The following is a 20,291-nucleotide window of genomic DNA, read 5'->3' as shown; positions in this document are numbered from 1 at the left end:
ATCTATAATTTTGACCCATACAATGTATTTTTGGCTATTGCTACAAATATACCCCAGCGACTTAAGACTGCTTTTGTGGTCCAGGGTGTTGTGATTTTTTTTTTCTTAGAGACCAGGAGACATTTTGGATATCTTGAAGCAGAAGTTTCTCTTTATTCAGATACTCGCTGCTTGGCACTGCAGTCATCAAAAAGTCTGACAAAATCTCAGCACAGCAGAGTATATAGGTTTGAAGTGGGAGGAGTACATAGAAGTGGAATCAGTCTAAACAAAGCATGCAAATGTGGCTCTGGAAAACAGCTCAGTTAAACATTTTCCCAGCCTTGCTCTATTTAGCATACAAGTGTCATTCAAATGCATAGGTACTTAAACAAAAGACACAGTTGTACCTTCAGCTTAGAATTCACAGTTAACTTGGGAAAACCTGTCAGATGTTCAGGAACTGCATAAAGACAAAAGGTTACTGCCTCAGGGCCTGGGCTGCCTGCTCTTAGACTGTCACAATATACATAACGTTTTCAGTTCATGCTGTTATATTGGAACCTATAACAAATATGCATAGGATCAGCATATTTTAAACAGATTCTTAAATTTGTAATCCAATAAGGGTCACATATGACTGATTTATGACTGATCTGAACTCAACATTTTGCATAGGCTTAGATCTCTGTTTAGACCAATTAGTGACTCCACACACACTACATCCTGGGCTTTCACCAGACTAATTGTGTTTCTAACGATAGAAAACATAAAAAGCCAAACTCTATAATATGTGTGATGAACACAGGAAGGTATTTTTATACAATTCATATTAGCTATATGTATGTAACATTTGTGGCATGTTTACATTTACAAGGTGACAAAGTTTTTGACAAGTGTTTAACAATTAAAAATGAACCATGCTGTAGAGAACTTTCTTACCGACTCCAGTATCCATACTGTCTTTTGTCCTGTGACAACCACTCAGTGGCAACCACAATTTTTTCATGTTGGACATATGATACTGTGATGATGAATTATTACTTATATGGCTAATATTCCAAGAGACAGTACACATCACTAACCTCATAATCATTTGGCACCTCACATGAATAGGATACCTCTCTTCTAAACATCAGTTAGAATAGGATAAGCTTTATTATGTACTTTATTGCAGACTTATTAAACTGAAAATATGACACATATTCAATTATATAAGTGAAATGTAACAAGCAGGGGCCTCTTAATATACCTTTGAAATATGTCAGTTATCTTCATTTCAGTGGTAACAACCTCACTAACACCTGTAAAGAGATGACAACAACCCTTGGAAAAACTTAACATGATCCCAGCTCTGAATTAGCATGCAAAACTGCAAAATTATCATTATGATCACAATATGTAATCAATGCCTTAAAATGTTTCTGCTTAACTGAATGATGTTAACTAAACAGATCCAGTCTGTATCCAGACCAGATGATGGATAAGAACCTAGAGATGACCACAACCTCTCTGAATGTCAGCTGAGACCATGATAACTAGATGTGCCCTAGAGACAGATCCACCTTGTCACAAGACAGCAATCGACACAACGGAACTGAGCTGGGCGATGACTTGGAGCTGGCTTTAACAGAAAAAATTTACTGTTTACTGTTGTCCTCTTTTTAGAACTGCTTTTCAGGATAATTAAATTTTGTTTGCATTATTGACACTATTTTCCTGTTCCTTACTGTAATAAGCACAATATAAATAAAGGTGACTTGACTTGATAGACCTTTGTTAAAAAAAAACATTTCTGCCATAAAAAATAAAAATAAAAAAAAAATCTTAAATAGCATGGGTATTGGAAATATATCAAATATATTGTTTGTTTTTTTATTAGTAATATGCATTAGCTAAGAACTGCTTTAACTGCAATTTTTTTTCTGTAATTTTTTCAATATTTAGATTTTTTTTTTTTTGCACCTTCAGATTACAGATTTTAAAGTAGTTGTATCTCAGCCAAATAACTATCATAACAACCATACATCAATAGAAAGCTTATTTATTCAGCTTTTATCTGATGTATAAATCTCAATTTCAAAAAATTGACCCGTATGACCGGTTTTGTGGTCCAGGGTCACATATGGACATTACACTGACATGTGTCATTTCTGACATAGCAGATTTCTCTTCCTAGTAACAGAAACATGCATTTTATGTAATGCTGCTTTGAAGCTACGGTACATGTATTGTTAAAAGTGCTTTTTGTCATTTTGCTTTAACATCTATCTATATATGTTTGATAACCCTGGTGAAAAAAACAGCATATGCTGGTAGGTATGTTTTGATGCTGGTTTAAGCTGATCCTTTGCTGGTTTATGCTGGTCCTTAGCTGGTTTATGCTGGTCCTTAGCTGGTTTATGCTGGTCCTTGACCAGCAACATGACCAGCAAAAACCAGCAAAGGACCAGATTAAACCAGCATCAAAACCTACCTAACCAGCATATGCTGTTTTTTTCACCAGGGAAACATTAAATAAATGTTTGTTAAACATTAAATAACTTAAGCACAGATAATTCACTGCAGCCTATCTGCATCACTAAATCGAAATTATAGGCACAATGCAAAACTATAGCTTGTTTATCACTTATTCTTTATCAGTATTTAAAAAAGAAAAGAAATAAATAAAGTTAATAAAGTGCTTGACGTTCCTTTAACCACAGCAATATTCCTACTTAAAATAATACACAAATAAAAGATTTAACTACTATAATGATACAAACATTCACAAATAATGTGGAAAGCTTTGAAATCTGTTCCGTAGAAAATTCCATGTGACGAATCTGTGGCCGTCCAACACCTGCTGGAATCTCAGGTGAAACTATCTGCGTGCACGCGCATATGCACAGGTATTATGATTCCCAGCTGATCCATAACCGCATTAAAAGAGTCGTTATAACTAGTTAGAAGAACGTCATTTGGCATATAACTAACGCGAAGGTAGCTACCATTATTTGTGTTTTAGTTTTTACTGCAACATCGTCAAACTAGGACACATAACCTACGTTTTCCACCCGTTGGTCCTGACGCGCAAGACTAAAATCAAAAACAAGAATGGGTCAGTCAGGAAGCGGGCAAAGTCATATTTCTTCGAGGGATTTTATAACCAAATCAGACTCAGTAAGTTGTTAAGATCTTGGTTTGCGTTATAGCAAGCTGTTAATTAGCATTAAAAAAACTTGGAGCAGCAATAAACCAGGATGGTCATACCTTGTTAAAATGCTCAGGGTGGTAGCTGATGACCAACTTAGACTAGCTAAAAACCAGCAGCCATGCTCCACAGGTGGATTTTCCAACAGAATTAGATCTGAATCTCTTTTTTCTGTCAGTGCTCAGGTCTGCATTCAAATGTTCCTCTAGCTGTGGTTGAGGAGATCCTACTAAACCTGCCGGCTCATCAGGTGGTGCGAATCTGCCGGCTGGTGTGTCGTGAGTGGAAGGAGCTGGTGGACAGTAATGCACACTGGAGAGAGCGCTGTCGGAGAGAGGGATTTCAGCCACATAATGCTTCCAGACCACCAGATGACTGGCGCATGTTTTACTTCTTATCTAAGAAACGACGTAACTTGATCAAGAATCCCAGAGCAGAAGGTGAGGCAGCCACCTTGTTCCTTTCAAAATATGCAATGCCAGTGCCACCTACATCCATTTATATGATGTGCTCTTCTCTGTTGGTCTGATTAGAGGAGTTCAGCGGATGGAAGATTGTACAGAATGGTGGTGACTGCTGGGCGGTAGAAGATAATTATATTGAAATCCCAAATTGCAGAATCTCAAAATATTTTGTCACCTCTTACTGGTAAGTTGACCTGTTCCTTAGCTGAAAAGTCAAACCTAAATAGCTGAGGTGTTTACCCATAAACTTCATCCTCAGGTTATGTTTGAAGGAACAGCTGATTGATTTGAAGACAGAAGGCTACAGCGCTGCTTTCATGGATCAGCTGCAACCTCCTATCAAAATATCCGACTGGTGAGCGTTCACTCAGTCTCACGTTATGTTAGAGTATCAGTGATTTATTTATTATACCAGTTAATGTATTTCATTTGGAAATGTTTTGTCTGGTGCAGGTACGCCCCGCGCTGTGACTGTGGGAGTGTGTATCACATCACTGTAGAGTTGCTTGATCAGAAGAAGAAACCCATCCATACCTTTGAACCTGAACCAGTTTCCTTTCCACAGTGGAACGATCAGCAGTGGTGTGAAGTGAGTAGAAGAAAAGAAAATGAACAATCTGATCAAATAACTCTGTCATTCTGACTATGCATATTTTTTACAATAATTTCAGATGACACATGTCTTTAAGGATTATGGACCTGAGGTTCGGTTTGTTCGTTTCACTCATGGCGGAAAGGATACACAGTTCTGGGCGGGCTGGTATGGGATACGGGTCACTAACAGCAGTGTGGAGATCTGTCCAGCTGAAGAGAGATAGTGTTTCGCTGTCCGAATTTGTTCTCTGTTATGAGAAATGCTGTTATGCGTATCTGTGAACTTAAAGGGACAGTTCACCCAAAAATGAAAATTCTGTCATTAATTACTCACCATCATGTTGTTCCAAAACTGTAAGATCTTCGTTCATCTTTGGAACACAGATTAAGATATTTCTGATGAAATCCAAGACTGGACTGATACGGAAGAGAAGAAATTGTTGCATAAAGTTACGGTTGATCCACCAAAGTCCTTACTACCTTTCTGGGTGTTGAACGTGTCAGTTGCGTTGCTGTCTATGCAGGGTCAGAAAGCTCTCGGATTTCATCAAAAATATTGTAATTTGTGGTCCGAAGATGAACGAAGGTCTTACGGATTTGGAACGACACGTGGGTGAGCAATTAATGTCAGAGTTTTTATTTTTGGGTGAACTGTCCCTTTAAAAGCCTTAAGAAAAAGTGCATCTCTTGTTGTATATGATCTAAAGACTAAGACTATCATAATCATTCAGTATTTATTTTTGTACTACATATGAATCAATATTTAGCTGTTTATATTATAAAATACCCCTTGGTCCTCCTTTCTTAGTTAGAAATTAATTCTCATTGTTATCTCCCAAACACTGAATACCTTACTGAGTACCTTAAACAGAACCACTTATGTTTTGTGGTAATAAGGAGGGCCATCATTAACAACTTTTCAGACATGTTCTGTCTGTCATTAAAATTTTCTACAGGTTTAACAGGTTTATCCAAGTCTGAAAAAGCATTGTAAAGTGGCAGTATATATAACCATGTATTTTTTTTTTAGCACCTTAAAATACTTTGAAAAACATGGAAGGTTTATGGATAAATGTGAAGGGTTTCTATATAAATATATTTTCATATTTTATTCAAAATAACACTTTCTCAGACCCATCTTGACATAACACAACTTACACCTAACATAGGACAAGGTGTAAATCTTGAAGGCACTGTTTTTTACTGTCACAAAAGAGAGTAAAAGCTGCACACGTCATCACATCATGTGATATGAATACCATAGTATGTAATGGGAAAAAATTGTTAAGTAAAAGCTATTGTTACTTTCCCGAAAAAAAACTGTACAAAAAAAATTGTTGGTTTACACCCAGATTTGTCTTTGATGCTGCTACTGTTGTGTCCAGTTTATAAAATCACACATTTGCATGTCTTCTGGGATCCTGGGGGCTCTAGAGCTGCTAATATCGCCTCATCAAATACATTTTTCAGTCCTTTCTGTAACAAAAAAAAAAAAAAGTGAATCACTTTGTTATACAAATGTGACCCTGGACCACAAAACCAGTCCTAAGTAGCACGGGTATATTTGTAACAATAGTTAACAATACATTGTATGGGCCTAAAAATCATTAGGATGTTAACTAAAATTTCCTACCGTAAATGTATCAAAACTTAATTTTTGATTAGTAATATGCATTGCTAAGAACTTCATTTGGACAACTTTAAAGGCAACTTAAAATTTTCTCAATATTTTTATTTTATTTGCACTCAGATTCCAGATTTTCAAATATTGTCCTAACAAACCATACATCAATGGAAAGCTGATTTGTGACCCTGGATGACAAAACCAGTCATAAGGGTAATTTTTTTCAAAATTGAGATATATTAAGCTGAATAAATAAGCTTTCCATTGATGTATGGTTTATTAGGATAGGACAATATTTAGCCGAGATACAACTATTTAAAAATCAGGAATCTGAGGGTGCAAAAAAATCTAAATATTGAGAAAATTGCCTTTAAAGTTCTTCGAATAGTGTTCTTAACAATTTATATGACTAATCAAAAATTAAGTTTTCATACATATTTACATATTTATTTCATATTTACAGTAGGAATTTTACAAAATATCTTCATGGAACAAGATCTTTACTTAATTTCCTAATGATTTTTCCTAATGATAAAAGAAAAATCAATAATTTTGACCCATACAATGTATTTTTGGCTATTGCTACAAATAAACCCCAGCGACTTAAGGTCCAGGGTCACATTTATTCACCTTCCAGATGATATATAAATCTCAATTTGAAAACAAATGGACCCTTATGACTGGTTTTGAGGTTCAGGGTCACAAATAAAGAAAAATATTTCAAACTTGGCTTTATAAACCAAACATATTGACAGCAGACCCACCTGTGTTAGAGCAGAGCATTCAACATATTTCACTGCCTTTAGGTCTCTGGCTAGTTTTTCAGCTGTTTCTGGTTTGATCGGCTTTTGTTTGTTTTTTGCAAGCCTTGCAACAGTTATGGGATCATCTCGTAAGTCAATCTGAGTTCCAACCAGCAGAAAAGGGGTTTTTGGAGAGTGATAGGTTATCTCAGGCACCCACTGCATTACAAATGAACTGTTGTTAGCAACAAACACATTATTCCACATAATTGACTGATCACTGACAGACTCACCTTTTCTTTTACATTTTCAAAGGAGGAAAGAGAAACTACAGAGAAACAAACTAAGAAGACGTCTGTTTGGGGATAAGACAGGGGTCGAAATTGATCCTGACCTGCAAAATATTGAATATATTTAGAATCAATTTTTGTGGCAAATGTTGAAAAATGTTTTAGATACTTCTCGGGATGTGCAGTAAGTTGACAACGCTTCGTGAACAGTGTTATTATCATACCTGCAGCATCAAATAATCTAATGGTATACGGTTCACCATCAACCATTACAGTCACAGTTTGGTTGTCAAACACCTGAGAGAAAAAAAAAGTAAGTTGACACTACACTGATAGGACAATGTTTTAATGCGTGTTGCAGTTGATAGGATTTAACTGTCTATTCAGCAGTTATCACTGAGTCGAGATAAACAAACCAAGGAGAGCAATAAATGTAATGAGCATGCATAAATGTAAAAAAAATCCTTACTGTTGGTTCTGATGGGAACTTGTTTGTAAATGAAACCAAAAGGGAAGTTTTACCCACGGCTCCATCTCCAACTACCATACATTTAATTGTGGACATTGGTGTTGTCACAAGTTGTTTTCCAGCATCTGGCATCAAAGTATCTGTAATTATTAATAAATACTATTAAGTTTTCAGGGGGAGTCAAATACTTAAAGCTAAAAGAAATTTTGTAAATTGCTTTACTGTATAAGCTAATGCTTTTCATGCACAGAAGTTCCACTAAGATGTAGATGGGTCATTTTCAAAATATAGCGACAAACATGAATTTTCAGATATAAAAAGCAGTCAAGTATTTAAAAAAGGATGTCAGTCTATAGTATCTTAGTTAAAATAAAGTGTCTTCACTATATTCCGCATACGTTTGCTGAATATTTGAATGTGTCGATTCGTTAAAATAACTTTCATTTAAAGTATTAACATTAATGCTTCACAGATCATTAGAAATAGCAGGAACTCAAAGAAAAAAAAATTCTTCCCAACCTGTTCATTTTGAGATGACAGTCTTAGAAGTGTAATATTTCATGAGAATGTCACTATGTATTTTTTGTTAAATAAATAAATAAAACAGAAAAGTACTCATAGTCCTTATGAATAGTAATAATTCCATTATGCTGATAAAATACTTACCACCAGATTCTATTCTAAAAAATAGTCTTGACTAAAAACTTCTGTAACACTTAATATCGGGAAGTCAACAATTTTGATAATGACCCACGTTACGGCATGACATATAAACAAAACATGACTTCTATTTGAAATGCCATCATACGAACTTTTAAATCATAGCATAAAACACGCAAGTGTTCAGATTGTGTTGACAGTGACCTAATTTTGACTATATTGTAGATACCTAATTTCTTAACAGCCTGACGAAACATGCTTGAACAACGGATGAACGGTCTACTGTTAATTATGTAAACAGTTCAAAAATACAACTGCTTTTTACATTTAACCAAAACATTGTAAACTTAAAATTTACAACGGGTGAGAATTTGCCATGGCTGTGACTGTCCATCCAGAACATGCTTCTACCAATCACATTTCAAAATAAAAGTCCTGACCAGGGTTGCCAGGCTTTCACAACAAAACCCACCCAACTGCTACTCAAAACTAGCCCCACTGAGCAAACGACGTCATTTCAACGTCTTTGTCGGAATATAGACATGATCTGCACGTCGGGTGGACGTCTCATGTTTGTTGGGGCCCAGTCGCGTTTCGAGTGGGTCCCCCGTTGAAAATCAAGTTCCGGGGGATAAAATTCACGTTTTTTCGGGCTAGCTAAATATGACGTTATGGGGATCGCTTCAACCTGCAGACATCAAAAACAACCCGCGGCTAGTGTTAAAGAAGCCTAATTCCGCGGAAAAAAACCGCGGACATGGCAACACTTACCGTTTCCTTTAAAGTAAAGACTCTCAAATGATTTTTCAATTTTTTTTTATTAAAAATAACAAACCAAATACTATTAATCCCATGGAGACTCCAATAAAATACACATACGTTAACAGCACTGAATAACCAGGACTTCTGTCGAGTTAAAAAAAAAAAAAAAAAGTTCAATAGTGAATGTTATTTTTATTCTCCTAATATTTGATACAGACACTTCACTTATTTCATTTCAGTCACTGGTCAATATTAACTTAGTTCTTAAATCAAGACAAACCAAAACCAGATTATCTTGGCACTTCACAGAGCACTATACACATTTACCAGGTTTATTAATTTTAGTTAAAACAATGAAAAATGACAAACTGTTGTGTCCCTGAGTCTTTTTCACTCCTGAAGATTAGAAATCCACAAACTTCAGTTCACTTCAAAGGGAACTCGTCACAAGCAAAGTAATCCTTCAGTGGTGCTAAAAGATGTCTTATGACAGGGACGCTCCAGGACTTCCCAAGCACTCTTTGCCTCTGCATACGTCCCAGATTTTTCACATCTGTGTAATGCTTCGGAAATCCAAATATTCTGATAAGGACAAGTGTGAGAGTCAGCATAAAGAAAACAGAATTGTGCATGAATTTTAATTTGATATAAAACTAAAATAGCAGAACAAGTATAAGTTACTTCTCCAGTTCAGTGATCCACAGACTGTCATCTTCCCCATTCATGATGATGGGGTAATGTCGGTCATCAGCACCTGGTTTTAGTATGTTTGGCCGTGTGGTGATAGTACGAACTTTTTCATACTGCAAAATGGTAAATTAGATGGCGTCAACACTCACAATCAAATGTGAAATAACTATGTACTGTGTATCTTTGGTTTGAAGCTAATGGCAAACCTTTGCAGTACGGCCAGGGTCCAGACATTCCTGAAGACTCAGTTTATCTTTCTGAGATGCTACGATTGGTCTGATCAAAACAATAAAACATCATAAAATCACATTTATTTAACTTAGTACCTTAACTCAGTGTGATAATCATATGAAAATAATTAACGCACCTGTTCATGCCAGGTATGTTCCCCCAGAAGTATCTTGCTCTGTGCGCTGGACTCACTTTCACAGCATCAATGAGCACAGGGTTACACTACAAACAAACCACACAGACTTACTACACCATGAGACTAAGCATTCTTTTAAAATGTAAGGCCAAGACTCAAGTAAAATCTCACAGACTTAACATAGAAGTCTCAAGCAAACCTCTATCCAACATAACGAAGAAAACTCACTTCCAGAAAGCGGCAAATGTCAGTTTTAACTTTGTTTTCCATTAACACCACGTTCTCAAACAGCCAGAAGAACGGCCGTGGGTCATCCTCCTTCGGCTTCAAAATATTTAGGAGCCGATAGTATTCGAAAAACAGCCGTCCAGTGCCCTCTGCAGGGAGTAAAGAGGATCTCAGATGCAATGAATTATAAAACCGGAGTTGAATGTGCTCAGTAGATGGACAAAAATGTCACATCTGATGTGTAAACCATGTGTTTTTGTTCTGACTATACAAATTTCTGATTATGCAGCTTCATCAAGACAAGGTTTCCCAACCTTTTTGCCAATAAAGACAGGCAATTAGATTATACTTTGCCAGATCTTGAAGGTGCTTGTTATTTTTTGTGCAACATGCATACGATGCGTCTTACCAAACAAGCCCTTTCGGTTAGGATTGGCTGTGCACAGGTCATTACAAGGACTTCCTCCAATTAGAAGATCAAATGGGCCCCATTTCTCAATCTGAACAATGAAAGAGAAAAAAAACTTGAGACTTTTGAAGGGTCTTCTTCAGAAGTGCTATTAAAGTGCATGTGTACAAAGATTTTAATATTTAATGGGTGATTTTGCAACCGTACATGCTTTTTCGTTATTTTTTTAACGTCATTCACATGAGTGAGTTTCCCATCATGGTTGACCATAGAGATCGTAACAGACTCTTCATCAACTTCTGAGGCCACATATTTTTCCACTTTGAAGCCAAGATCCCTCAAGACAAGGTATCCTGAAACAAAAATGTATTTAAATGAGTCACATGATCAATACAAGAACAGACTATGATCCAATAAGCATATATTAAACTACACACTGATGAGGAATATGGACAGTTTTACCTGTGGCTATACCATCAAATAAGGAAAGGACTCTGATTGGACGTCGCTGGTTAGCAGGGATTGACGGATAAACTCGATGGGGCTCCTGAGGATGACAAATGTCATTGGTTGAACCAATACAAACACAAATCTGGAAGATCGTCTAATATTTTATAAGACGATTAATAAAATAAAACAAGCACTTACAAACTCCATAGCGCTGTTGTTGGCAAAGAATTCCTGCACACGAATGCTCCAGTCATGCCTGGGCTTCAAGGCTCCAGAGCTGCTTTCAGGTGCACACAGGTAACACGTCCATGGGTCCACATTTTTCAGCTGGTCAAATGTCCCTTGACCCACTAGGATATCCAGACAGTCCACACAGTAGCAGCTAGGACAAGAGACCAAATTGAATTGGGTTCAAAAGTTGTAAAAATGATGATGCTTCACTTCTTTAAAATATTTTTTTCGATAACCCTGCAATGTTAACAAACTCTGCATATTAACTTTAATTTACAAAGATCCTGCATCTTAACATATCTCAAATGTCACCTTTTGCTTGATTCAATTTACTTGCATGTATAATAATTTTTTCTGTTTTAAAATCATAAAAAAGTCTTTTTTTGTGATCCAAACAAACTCACCGACAACAGTTGCCATGGCCACACAGAATGACCTCCATGCCACAACAGCATACAGTGCAGTATGACTGATAGCCGTCTTCATCATATCTGTACAGCGTCTCCGTGAAATTAAACTAAATGTGATAAACAGACAAACAAAGTTTTGTCAGAGATGCAAAAAATTAAGTTTTGTTTTTTTATACAAATAATTTACTCACCCCATTGTCATCCAAGATGTTGTTGTTTCTTTCTTCAGTTGTAAAGAAAGCATGTTTCTTTAGGAAAACCTTCCAGAATTCTTCTCCATATAGTGGACTTCTATGGTGCTCACAAGTGTGAACTTCCAAAATGCAGTTTAAATGGGCTCTAAATGATCCCAGCCGAGGAAGAAGGGTCTTATCTAGTGAAACCAATGGTTATTTTCTAAAAAATGTACAATTAATATACTTTTTAACCCCAAACGCTTGTCTTGTCTGTTCTTTTGTCTATTCTCTATTCTTTTTTTGGAAGTTTTTTGAAAAATAACCAATTCTTTCGCTAGATAAGACCCTCCTTCCTCGGCTGGGATCATTTAGAGCCCTTTGAAGCTGCATTTAAACAGTATTTTGGAATTTAAACTCGCAGGTGAAAAATTCTGGAATGTTTTCCTCAAGAAACACTTCCTTTATGACTAAAGAAAGAAAGACACAATCTTGGATGACGGGGTGAGTACATTATCTGTAATTTTTTGTTCTGGAAGTGAACTTCTCCTTTAATGCCGTTCACAATCAGAATCATACAGCCAGTCACCTGTTTGTTAACTCTTAACTTATGCACATAAGCATTAGTTGGACTAGCTTTTTGACTACAATGGTGCAATTACACTGTACCTTGCATTTCAAGCACAGGCTGCCTTCGAAGAGTGGGTGGATGATGTCAACAAATGTACTCCCACATGATAAGCAGAACTCTGAAAGTGACATGAAATTAATTATGAACGCCACTCATTATCAACAAGTACAAATGCTTATGAAAAGGTTTCTTACTTTCAATGTCTATCTTGTTTTCCAAAAATTGCTGCACCATTTGATCTGTGAAAACATTTAAATAAACAAGAGGTTAGGTTGTTGTTTTTTTTTACATGGCTATGTAAACAGCTTCAGTGAATATCAATGGTATACATACATCTTGTTTGGCTGTTCTGTCTGGACTCAACCTGCATACTTTCCCAATGCTTATTCCAGTAAGTACGTTTCTGCCCTCGACTAGTTCTTACAGTCTGCAAGGATCTCCGATTCCATTTCAGATGCATGAATTTTCTGTTAACATGCGTTTTACCAAGGTTTATCGAACCTTCGTGCAGGTCCAGAGATTCAGGGAGTTTATTCAGAGATACAGTTAGGTTAAATAATTTTTCTCGATGGTCTTTGTTGTTTGGAGAGGATCCAACATTCCCATTCACTGATCGTGGCATAAAAGCCTGTTCTAAAGGAAGGAAAAAAGATAAATATGCAGTAAATACACAGCAAATGTAAAGTTTAATCCAACACTGTGGTCAGAGTACGGTTGTCAAAAGGTACTGGGTTTGGTACTTTCGGTACCGAAATTTTAAAAACGTCCATTTCCCACTCACTTTGAGCACTGTTGAGCCGATTTTTAAACATCGCTGATTGGCGCTCACCAGACATGACTGTGATTGGCTACAATGATAAGCGCTTCACGCTCCTCGCCGAGCGCTCACACATAAGCACAACGGGAGCGTTTGAATGCTGCGTCTGTCAGCGGATCTATCTATATGCAGATGTACTAGGGATCCGCTGACACATGCGGCTTTCAAATGCTCCCGTTGTGCTTATGTGTGAGCGTCAGTCATGTCTGGTGAGTGCCAATCAGCAATGTTTAAAAATCGGCTCAACAGCGCTCAAATGTGAGCGGGAAATGGACGTTTTTGAAATTTTGGTACCGAAAGTACTGAACCTGGTACCTTTCGACAACTCTAGGTCAGAGAGTGTCTTATCTGTTGCATACCATTGTATTCTGATTGAGGTCGAAGTCCATCTGGACCTGATGGCTTAAAACCTCCAAAGGCCCAGTCCAGCATGACTCTGAACAACTCATCCATAGAGTCCGTCTCAGGGGAAAAAAACATTCTACTGCGTCTGGAAGCCACCTAGACCATAACATGTATAAAACCTTTCTTACATGTCTGTTTTTAAGTTTTTATATTCATATTCATGTACGTGCATGGAAAATGATTAGGCCTTAGAGGTCTTAGGAACAGCAATCACAATATTTTTAAAGGATAAATAAAAAAAAGTTATTACAGCAAAATGCTGAGACTGCTTGCCAAGACTGGTTTTCCAGACTGAAACACTAAATTGCACCAAGGTAAATAAATCATATGGTACCAAAAACACGGTACTAGCAAAATACAATTTATATTACCTGCAGAGAATTGAAGATCGCATCTTTATATGTTGCTTTTGTAGCGAAAGAATTAGAACAGAAGCACTTAGCAAATGCAAAGAAGGGCAGTAGATCGTCTACTTGGATCTACAACAGAAAAATACACATAACATAATCTTTCTCACTGAGCAAATACAAGCAAAACCCAAAAGCTCACACATATAAGACTCTGTATAGTAAGCTTTATACCTCTGACAGCATCCTGTTCCCAAAGAAAATCACTTTACGCATGGAGCCACAAGGCTTCTTGCTGTCCCAGCTCTGAACCAGTCCAGGCCAAAGACCAAAACCCTCAATCGGCCCCCAAACCATGTCACCAACTGTGTAATTCCCCTAAAAACAGAGGTTGTTAGACATCTAATAAAGCAGATTACTATAAAGATGACATGTACAATTTATGATGTTAAAGGGCACATTAGATGCCCATTTTCCACCCCTCTCTTCAATATTCTGTATTCCGTGGTGCATTACCATCAAAAACAAAACGTCCTCAGCGGCTCTGATGTCCAGAGAAAATGAAGACTCTTATCTTCACTTTTACATCAAACTATAAAACACTTGCATTGCTTACAAGATGCAAGTACTTGTTACTATAGCTGCTCGAACACAGCTGAAAGAGTGTAAAAATATGCTAATACAGGACAGTACGTCAGTGGTCATGGACAGGGCCTGAGCAGTTTGACGTCATATTGCTTGGATAATCAAAACAATTTGATAACTGAGATTGTAAAAGTTTTTTGGGGATTAAAAAAAAAAAAAAAAAAAAAGGAGTGAATGGATTTTGATCACATTAGGGTGGTTGTGTCCACACACTGCTAAGACATATCTATATGCAAACACCATGTAAAAGTGAATTTTGCATCCAATGTCCCCTTTGATCTCATAATAATTGTCATATGACTACAAATCCTCAAAGTCACAGAAAGAACACACTGTGTTGGGCTTCATTTTTGGTGATCTATTACTTTAATATGCAGAGTCAACCAGGCAATTTTTAGGTTAATATTTCCCATAAGTACTTGATTTTACTTGAAGTATGCAGTTTTCCCAACCAATGGATTTGATGATACTTATGGTGCAGAAATGACAAGTTTCAGTTTTTACTACAATGCACACATATAAAAAATAACTTTAATTTGATAAATTTTAAAGTTACCTGGTATGGACTGTTTGTTTTCTCATTGTTATGCAAGATAGTTCCTTTTCTTTTCTGGAAGAGAAAAAACAATCATGTTCAATCACAATATCCAGAAACAAAACAACTCTGCAAACAACAAGTGGATATTTACCTCAGTCCATATGACATCATCATCATCACTACTGCTGCAATCGTCACTCTCATCACTGCTGCTGTACTTGTCTCTATCACCATCATCGGGCATATTTGGATGATACCCTAGACAAAAGACAAAGAGTATGATTTGGGTCATGTCCCAGAGTTTTAGAAAATATAAAATTTCACTAGCTGGTGTGTTTGAGCATGGCATGAAACCTTGTGTGTCATTTTGCCTTTCTGTATCTGAATCAGAAGAGACTAGCACAGTATCCTCCACTTCCATTGGCACAATGTTTTCCACGTCCCATGAGTCAACGACACCTGAGAATCAAATGCATTTGTTAGAGTGTGATGCAAAGCAGATAGAGATCAGGGGCCGGTTGCATAAAGGGGTTAGACCAGTCTTAAAAAGTAAGTCAGCCAAATTTTTCTTTATGTCTGGTCCTAATGTTTTATATTCAGTTACAGAAAAATGTAGATTAAAGCTGGATCCAAAAATAAGACTGATTACTCTTTGGTTAACTGCTAGTTTATCAGACTAGTACTTAAGACGCTGTCTTAACATAGAGGCTAAGTTTATGCAACTGGCCCCAGTTCTTTGATTGCATTTTAATAACCTTGTTTTAAAGTTCCGAAGATCTAACATGTCATTTCGCTTCAAAGGTAACTACAACATCCTATGTGTTATTACCGCGTGTGATGCTCCCTTGAGTCGCTGGGCTGTGATGTGATGGAGCACTTTTATATGAGCTGCTGTCTGTAGCATCTTCAACAGCCACGTCCTTCTCCTTAAAGTCCTCCATTTTCCTCTTCTTCAGATTCAAATCAGTTTGTTGGAACATCTGAGATACAGACAACCACACACAAATACAAACCAAACTTTCAGATGTTTGCTTATTATACATTGTTATGGAGGTACAATTATCTGTTTGCTAGTTATTCAGGGTGACTGCTAGGTCATTGCTAGTTGGTTTCTTACTTGTCCATGTCAAAATAGCTCAAGCTTACAATATTCTGGTCCACAGATACGGGTTTGAATACTTCCATAAGCAGCTTTTTTCCCACCCATTTTCATCTGCCAGACAAAATGCTTGCCTCAGCAAACACCACTGAAAGTGCTTGGATTAAAAGTCTGAATTTTTTTTAGATTAAAAGCATATACTTTACATATAATCACAGGTCACTTAATTCAAAGTAAACTAAATACATTTTCATAAACTCTTTAAAGTGTTAACTTGTTTCACATAGATATCTGATATTATGGTTTCTCAAGCTCTTCATATTCCAGTGACTCACCTGTTCAAAAATGATCTCTTTTTTCAACGTCCTGGGCAAAGCCAACAAGCTCATGATTAATTTCCCAAAACTAGATGTCTTTCCCATAATCCTCAGCTCTGTTTTCCAGTATTGCTCCATTGACTGGTCAGCTGGGTGTGCGTCACCTTCATCAAGGAACTGATACTCCAAAAACTCATCTGTGAGTAAACTGGTATTCTCAGGGCTTTGGCAAACCCCAAAACAGACACCTAAATCTTGGACTATTTTGCCAGTCACCTCAAGCTTTTTTACTGGACTCAACACTATTGGCAAGTTTCTCAGACAAGCCTCTGGGAAGGGTAAACGTTCAACAATATTAACAGTTACAGTCGTGTAGAAGGAGATGACGGAACTGTGAAATGTCTCCAAGTACTCAGTTAACTCCTCAGAGCGTTGCTGGAGAAAATCAGCAGCGTGTTTGCCGACTTCAACCTCTCGTCTAGGTAAATGTCCCACTGTGTCCTGTACAAGCGAGGTCTTTCCTCTCTTATGGAAAAGTTCTGCTGTTTTTGGTCTGAGGAAACTTGCTGTGTAAAATCTCAATAACTGAGATGCATCTTGGAGAAGCTGTGTCACGCTGACACCTCGGTCAATATTCTCCTGAAAATCACAAAGCGGCTGCAAAGCGTGGCTTAGAAACAGGACGTTGAGTCTTATTTTGGGATCTCTGAGATGACGACAGATTTCTTTTTCATCTGTATCCAAAGATCCAAAGTATTTCTCAAGATCTGACCAAGCTAAAGTCATTTTCTGGACGATTCTCCAGAAGAGAGAGCATTGGGACGTCAGGGCATTTCTGATGTTTGAAAAATCAACATCTTCAAGTAACATCTGTAGAGAAGCTGGGAAAGATGGAAAGTGTTTGTAGATCTTTGTGATGAGATTCACAATCAAGCCAGAAAACTTCATTTTCTCAACACCACTATGACACGATTGTCCTGCCACATCTGTAAGTCCACATAAAGACACAATCTCAGGTTTCAGCGACTTTAGACCTGAGAGAAGATCTTCATGATCTGGGAAATTTGAATAAAATACTGCCAAGTTTATTAGAGGTATTCTGAACTTCTTCAGCATGTCCAGAATGCAGGTACAGATGGCATCAGCAGTCTCCTCCGGTTGAAGAACATCAAGCAGTCTGAACTTGTTTTCTCCAGCCGCTTTGTCAAAAAAGCCCAACAAGACCACACTGGCCTCTTTGTTGTCCTCAAGCTCCACTCCATGGTATAAATAAAGACAGTATGGAGTCTGACTGCAGATGGCTATCATGTCTTCCCAGTACTTTCGGCCTAATACTAGATTGTCCATGCCATTGGTAAGGTTTGATCCAGCATTAGCTGAGGTAGATGATCCATACTTTTTGATGAAACACATTGTGACTGAATTGCAAGAGAAAGAATTATTTGATGTCTTTTTAGCATTGTTCACATTCTGTTTTGGATACGTTGACCGTTCAGGTCTTGATGAACGTCTCCTCTTCTTAGCTATAATTAAAAGAATGACAAAGAGCCATAAAAATGGGATACCATTTACAAAACCAAGACATGACATTATGTAATATGCAAAAAAATAAAAATTGACTCGAAAAATAAACACCTACCCATTTTAAGCTCTGCGATCACAAACTCTTTGAACTACAAATCTAATGTGCTCAGGATGTTACCGTTTACCAACGTCTGCTCCAGTTTCTATAAAAGGAGTTCATAATACAAGGGTTAAAAGTGTAATGTTATTCATTATACATCATAATTATTATAAAAAACACTCTATAACAAAACACATTCAACAGGGAATCACATCAGTCTGAACCTGGGAAAAAAACACCATGTAGACTGATGTTTAGACGAAATGTGTAATTTTTTAAAAAAATGTTTGACATCAGTGACAACATAAAACTGTATATACCCAATTAAAAAGTATTTTGATTGGCTGGTAGGCAAAAATACCTGAGCGGGTGTGCTCCACTTGACTGTATGTCACTGAGCCAGTCCAAAAGCTCACTAAGATCCTCTTTTGTGATATTTACATTCACTACCATTTTTCCATAGCCTGCAAAGAAATGATATGTAATGTCAGTTAGCAAAATATGATTTTGATTTGAAACATCTGAACTAAGAAAACATTAGATTAAATTTTTACCACAACTGTGCCGTTTAGCTTCTCTCGATTTAACTAAGCAAAAATTTCTCGTTTACACTTAACTTACTAACATCATTTTCTGCTCAGACGTGTAAAATCTCTTTGAAATCACAAACACATATTTAGTCTTATACCTTTAAGTAGATATCTAATAAAGAATCGATAAACTAACGTTAATCAGTAAGACGGTTAAGAGTAATGAAGTTAACGTTATTTTTAAATGATTCGCGCGCGCGGTATTTTATGACAGGAAAAAGTGCGTGCTGATATCAGAAGCGCAGTGTTTAAATAATAATAATAATAAAGAGGAATCATAATTGTTTTGCTTCTCAGTACAGTGAACTAGTTTAATATAACGTTATTCGCCTATAACGCTGGACACATTGTCATTTAACGCTTTTTCACTTTGATTTTTATATTAGTGTTGTATACACTAATGTAGTGTTGTGTACATTGTCAGTCAGTATTCAATATGCACGAATGTAGATTATGACTATGAAAACGAAAACATTTACCCGCCCACCACATCAAATGCTGAACGGAAAAGTAACAAACCGAAAAGATGATCTGTTTTAGAACGAGGCCCTCTCAAATGAAGACGTCTTGACAACTAGCATGTCGACAATTCAGTAGCGACACTTGGAAGATAAGAATATGTGGAGAATTGTCCACACATGTCATCGTCCATTTTACCGCGAAAACTTAAAAGAGAGGAAACGGAAAAGGCTACAAATTACGCGAAAGCGGCCTTCCAACAGCAGCCATTCCTCCACAAAGGACATTTATGTAAACACGTAACACATACTGATATCCTTTACTTCTATTCTAAATATTGTAAAACATGACTAAAGATCTACTTACACCGTGAAAGACTTTGCCATGACTGTCCGTCCAAAATACGCTTATGCCTTTGCGTTTCAAAATAAAAGTCGTTTTGTTTCTCGTTTCAGTTGGTACCAGTTAATTACTCGTTTAAGAATTTTTAAATACTAAAATGATCTAAAATCATTATTAGGAATATCTAAATAACAACAACTTATTAAAAACGTTGCGTTGTGCAATAATAATTATCAGGGTAAATAATTACCTGCGCTCAAAACATAAATGCCATTGAGTGACAAAAAGCTTGACAAAATTAAAATGCAGGGCAAAATGTCCTGCGGTGAATTACTGTTTTGAAACATTTTATGCTTGTTTTTTTTTTTTTTTACTTTAGACACCACACCCCGACAGGCAGGTACACTACCAAACTTTTTTGAACAGTAACATTAATTGTTTTTAAAGAAGTTTATTCTGCTCACCAAGCCTGCATTTATTTGAAATATTTATATAATATTTGTGAAATATATTTTTTTAAATAACTGCTTTGTATTTGAGTATATTTTAAAATGTAATTTATTCCTGTGATCAAAGCTGCATTTTTGCTGATTTGCTGTTCAAGAAACATTTATCAATATTTAAAACAGTTTTTTTTTTTTTTTTTTAGGATTCTTTAATGAATAGAAAGATCCAAAGATCTGCGATTATCTGAAATAAAAAGCTTTTGTAACATAATACACTATACCATTCAAAAGCTTG

At 36.6% G+C, this 20,291-nt stretch overlaps 3 protein-coding genes across 5 annotated transcripts; 1 reads left to right on the top strand and 2 right to left on the bottom strand.

Moving 5' to 3' along the window:
• The first annotated feature begins 2,714 nt into the window (after positions 1–2,714).
• LOC127154283 (F-box only protein 6-like) lies at positions 2,715–4,573 on the top strand. The gene is made up of 6 exons (XM_051095712.1): positions 2,715–3,141; positions 3,351–3,612; positions 3,706–3,820; positions 3,896–3,991; positions 4,090–4,225; positions 4,308–4,573. The coding sequence occupies exons 1-6, from the start codon at positions 3,076–3,078 to the stop codon at positions 4,452–4,454; spliced, it is 822 nt and encodes a 273-aa protein (XP_050951669.1). The 5' UTR covers positions 2,715–3,075; the 3' UTR covers positions 4,455–4,573.
• A 711-nt stretch (positions 4,574–5,284) lies between these two features.
• Positions 5,285–8,480, bottom strand: cdc42l2 (cell division cycle 42 like 2). The gene is made up of 6 exons (XM_051095714.1): positions 8,246–8,480; positions 7,357–7,496; positions 7,112–7,184; positions 6,891–6,991; positions 6,619–6,816; positions 5,285–5,706 (listed from the first exon to the last, which is right to left on the bottom strand). The coding sequence occupies exons 1-6, from the start codon at positions 8,271–8,273 to the stop codon at positions 5,617–5,619; spliced, it is 630 nt and encodes a 209-aa protein (XP_050951671.1). The 5' UTR covers positions 8,274–8,480; the 3' UTR covers positions 5,285–5,616.
• Positions 8,481–8,812: 332 nt separating this feature from the next.
• Positions 8,813–19,595, bottom strand: LOC127154362 (DNA (cytosine-5)-methyltransferase 3B-like). Of its 3 annotated transcripts, none has more exons than XM_051095832.1 (24): positions 19,577–19,595; positions 18,521–18,623; positions 18,175–18,262; positions 16,554–18,058; positions 15,949–16,099; positions 15,474–15,578; positions 15,271–15,377; positions 15,138–15,191; positions 14,171–14,314; positions 13,961–14,068; positions 13,544–13,685; positions 12,701–13,000; positions 12,562–12,606; positions 12,406–12,485; positions 11,558–11,670; positions 11,121–11,304; positions 10,935–11,019; positions 10,680–10,825; positions 10,473–10,563; positions 10,064–10,212; positions 9,836–9,921; positions 9,675–9,744; positions 9,460–9,581; positions 8,813–9,360 (listed from the first exon to the last, which is right to left on the bottom strand). In XM_051095832.1, exons 3-24 carry the CDS (start codon positions 18,176–18,178, stop codon positions 9,204–9,206), a joined length of 3,948 nt encoding a protein of 1,315 aa, XP_050951789.1. In that variant the 5' UTR covers positions 18,179–18,262; positions 18,521–18,623; positions 19,577–19,595; the 3' UTR covers positions 8,813–9,203. The 3 variants fall into 3 exon arrangements, with proteins under 3 accessions (XP_050951789.1, XP_050951788.1, XP_050951790.1); XM_051095831.1 differs by lacking the exon at positions 19,577–19,595 and adding an exon at positions 19,269–19,424; XM_051095833.1 differs by lacking the exon at positions 19,577–19,595 and adding an exon at positions 18,714–18,732.
• Between the last annotated feature and the right edge of the window lie 696 nt (positions 19,596–20,291).

The sequence above is a fragment of the Labeo rohita genome, chromosome 23, assembly GCF_022985175.1.
Source record: "Labeo rohita strain BAU-BD-2019 chromosome 23, IGBB_LRoh.1.0, whole genome shotgun sequence".
Taxonomy (NCBI): Eukaryota; Metazoa; Chordata; class Actinopteri; order Cypriniformes; family Cyprinidae; genus Labeo; species Labeo rohita.
This window is presented reverse-complemented; position numbering and strand designations above follow the sequence as displayed.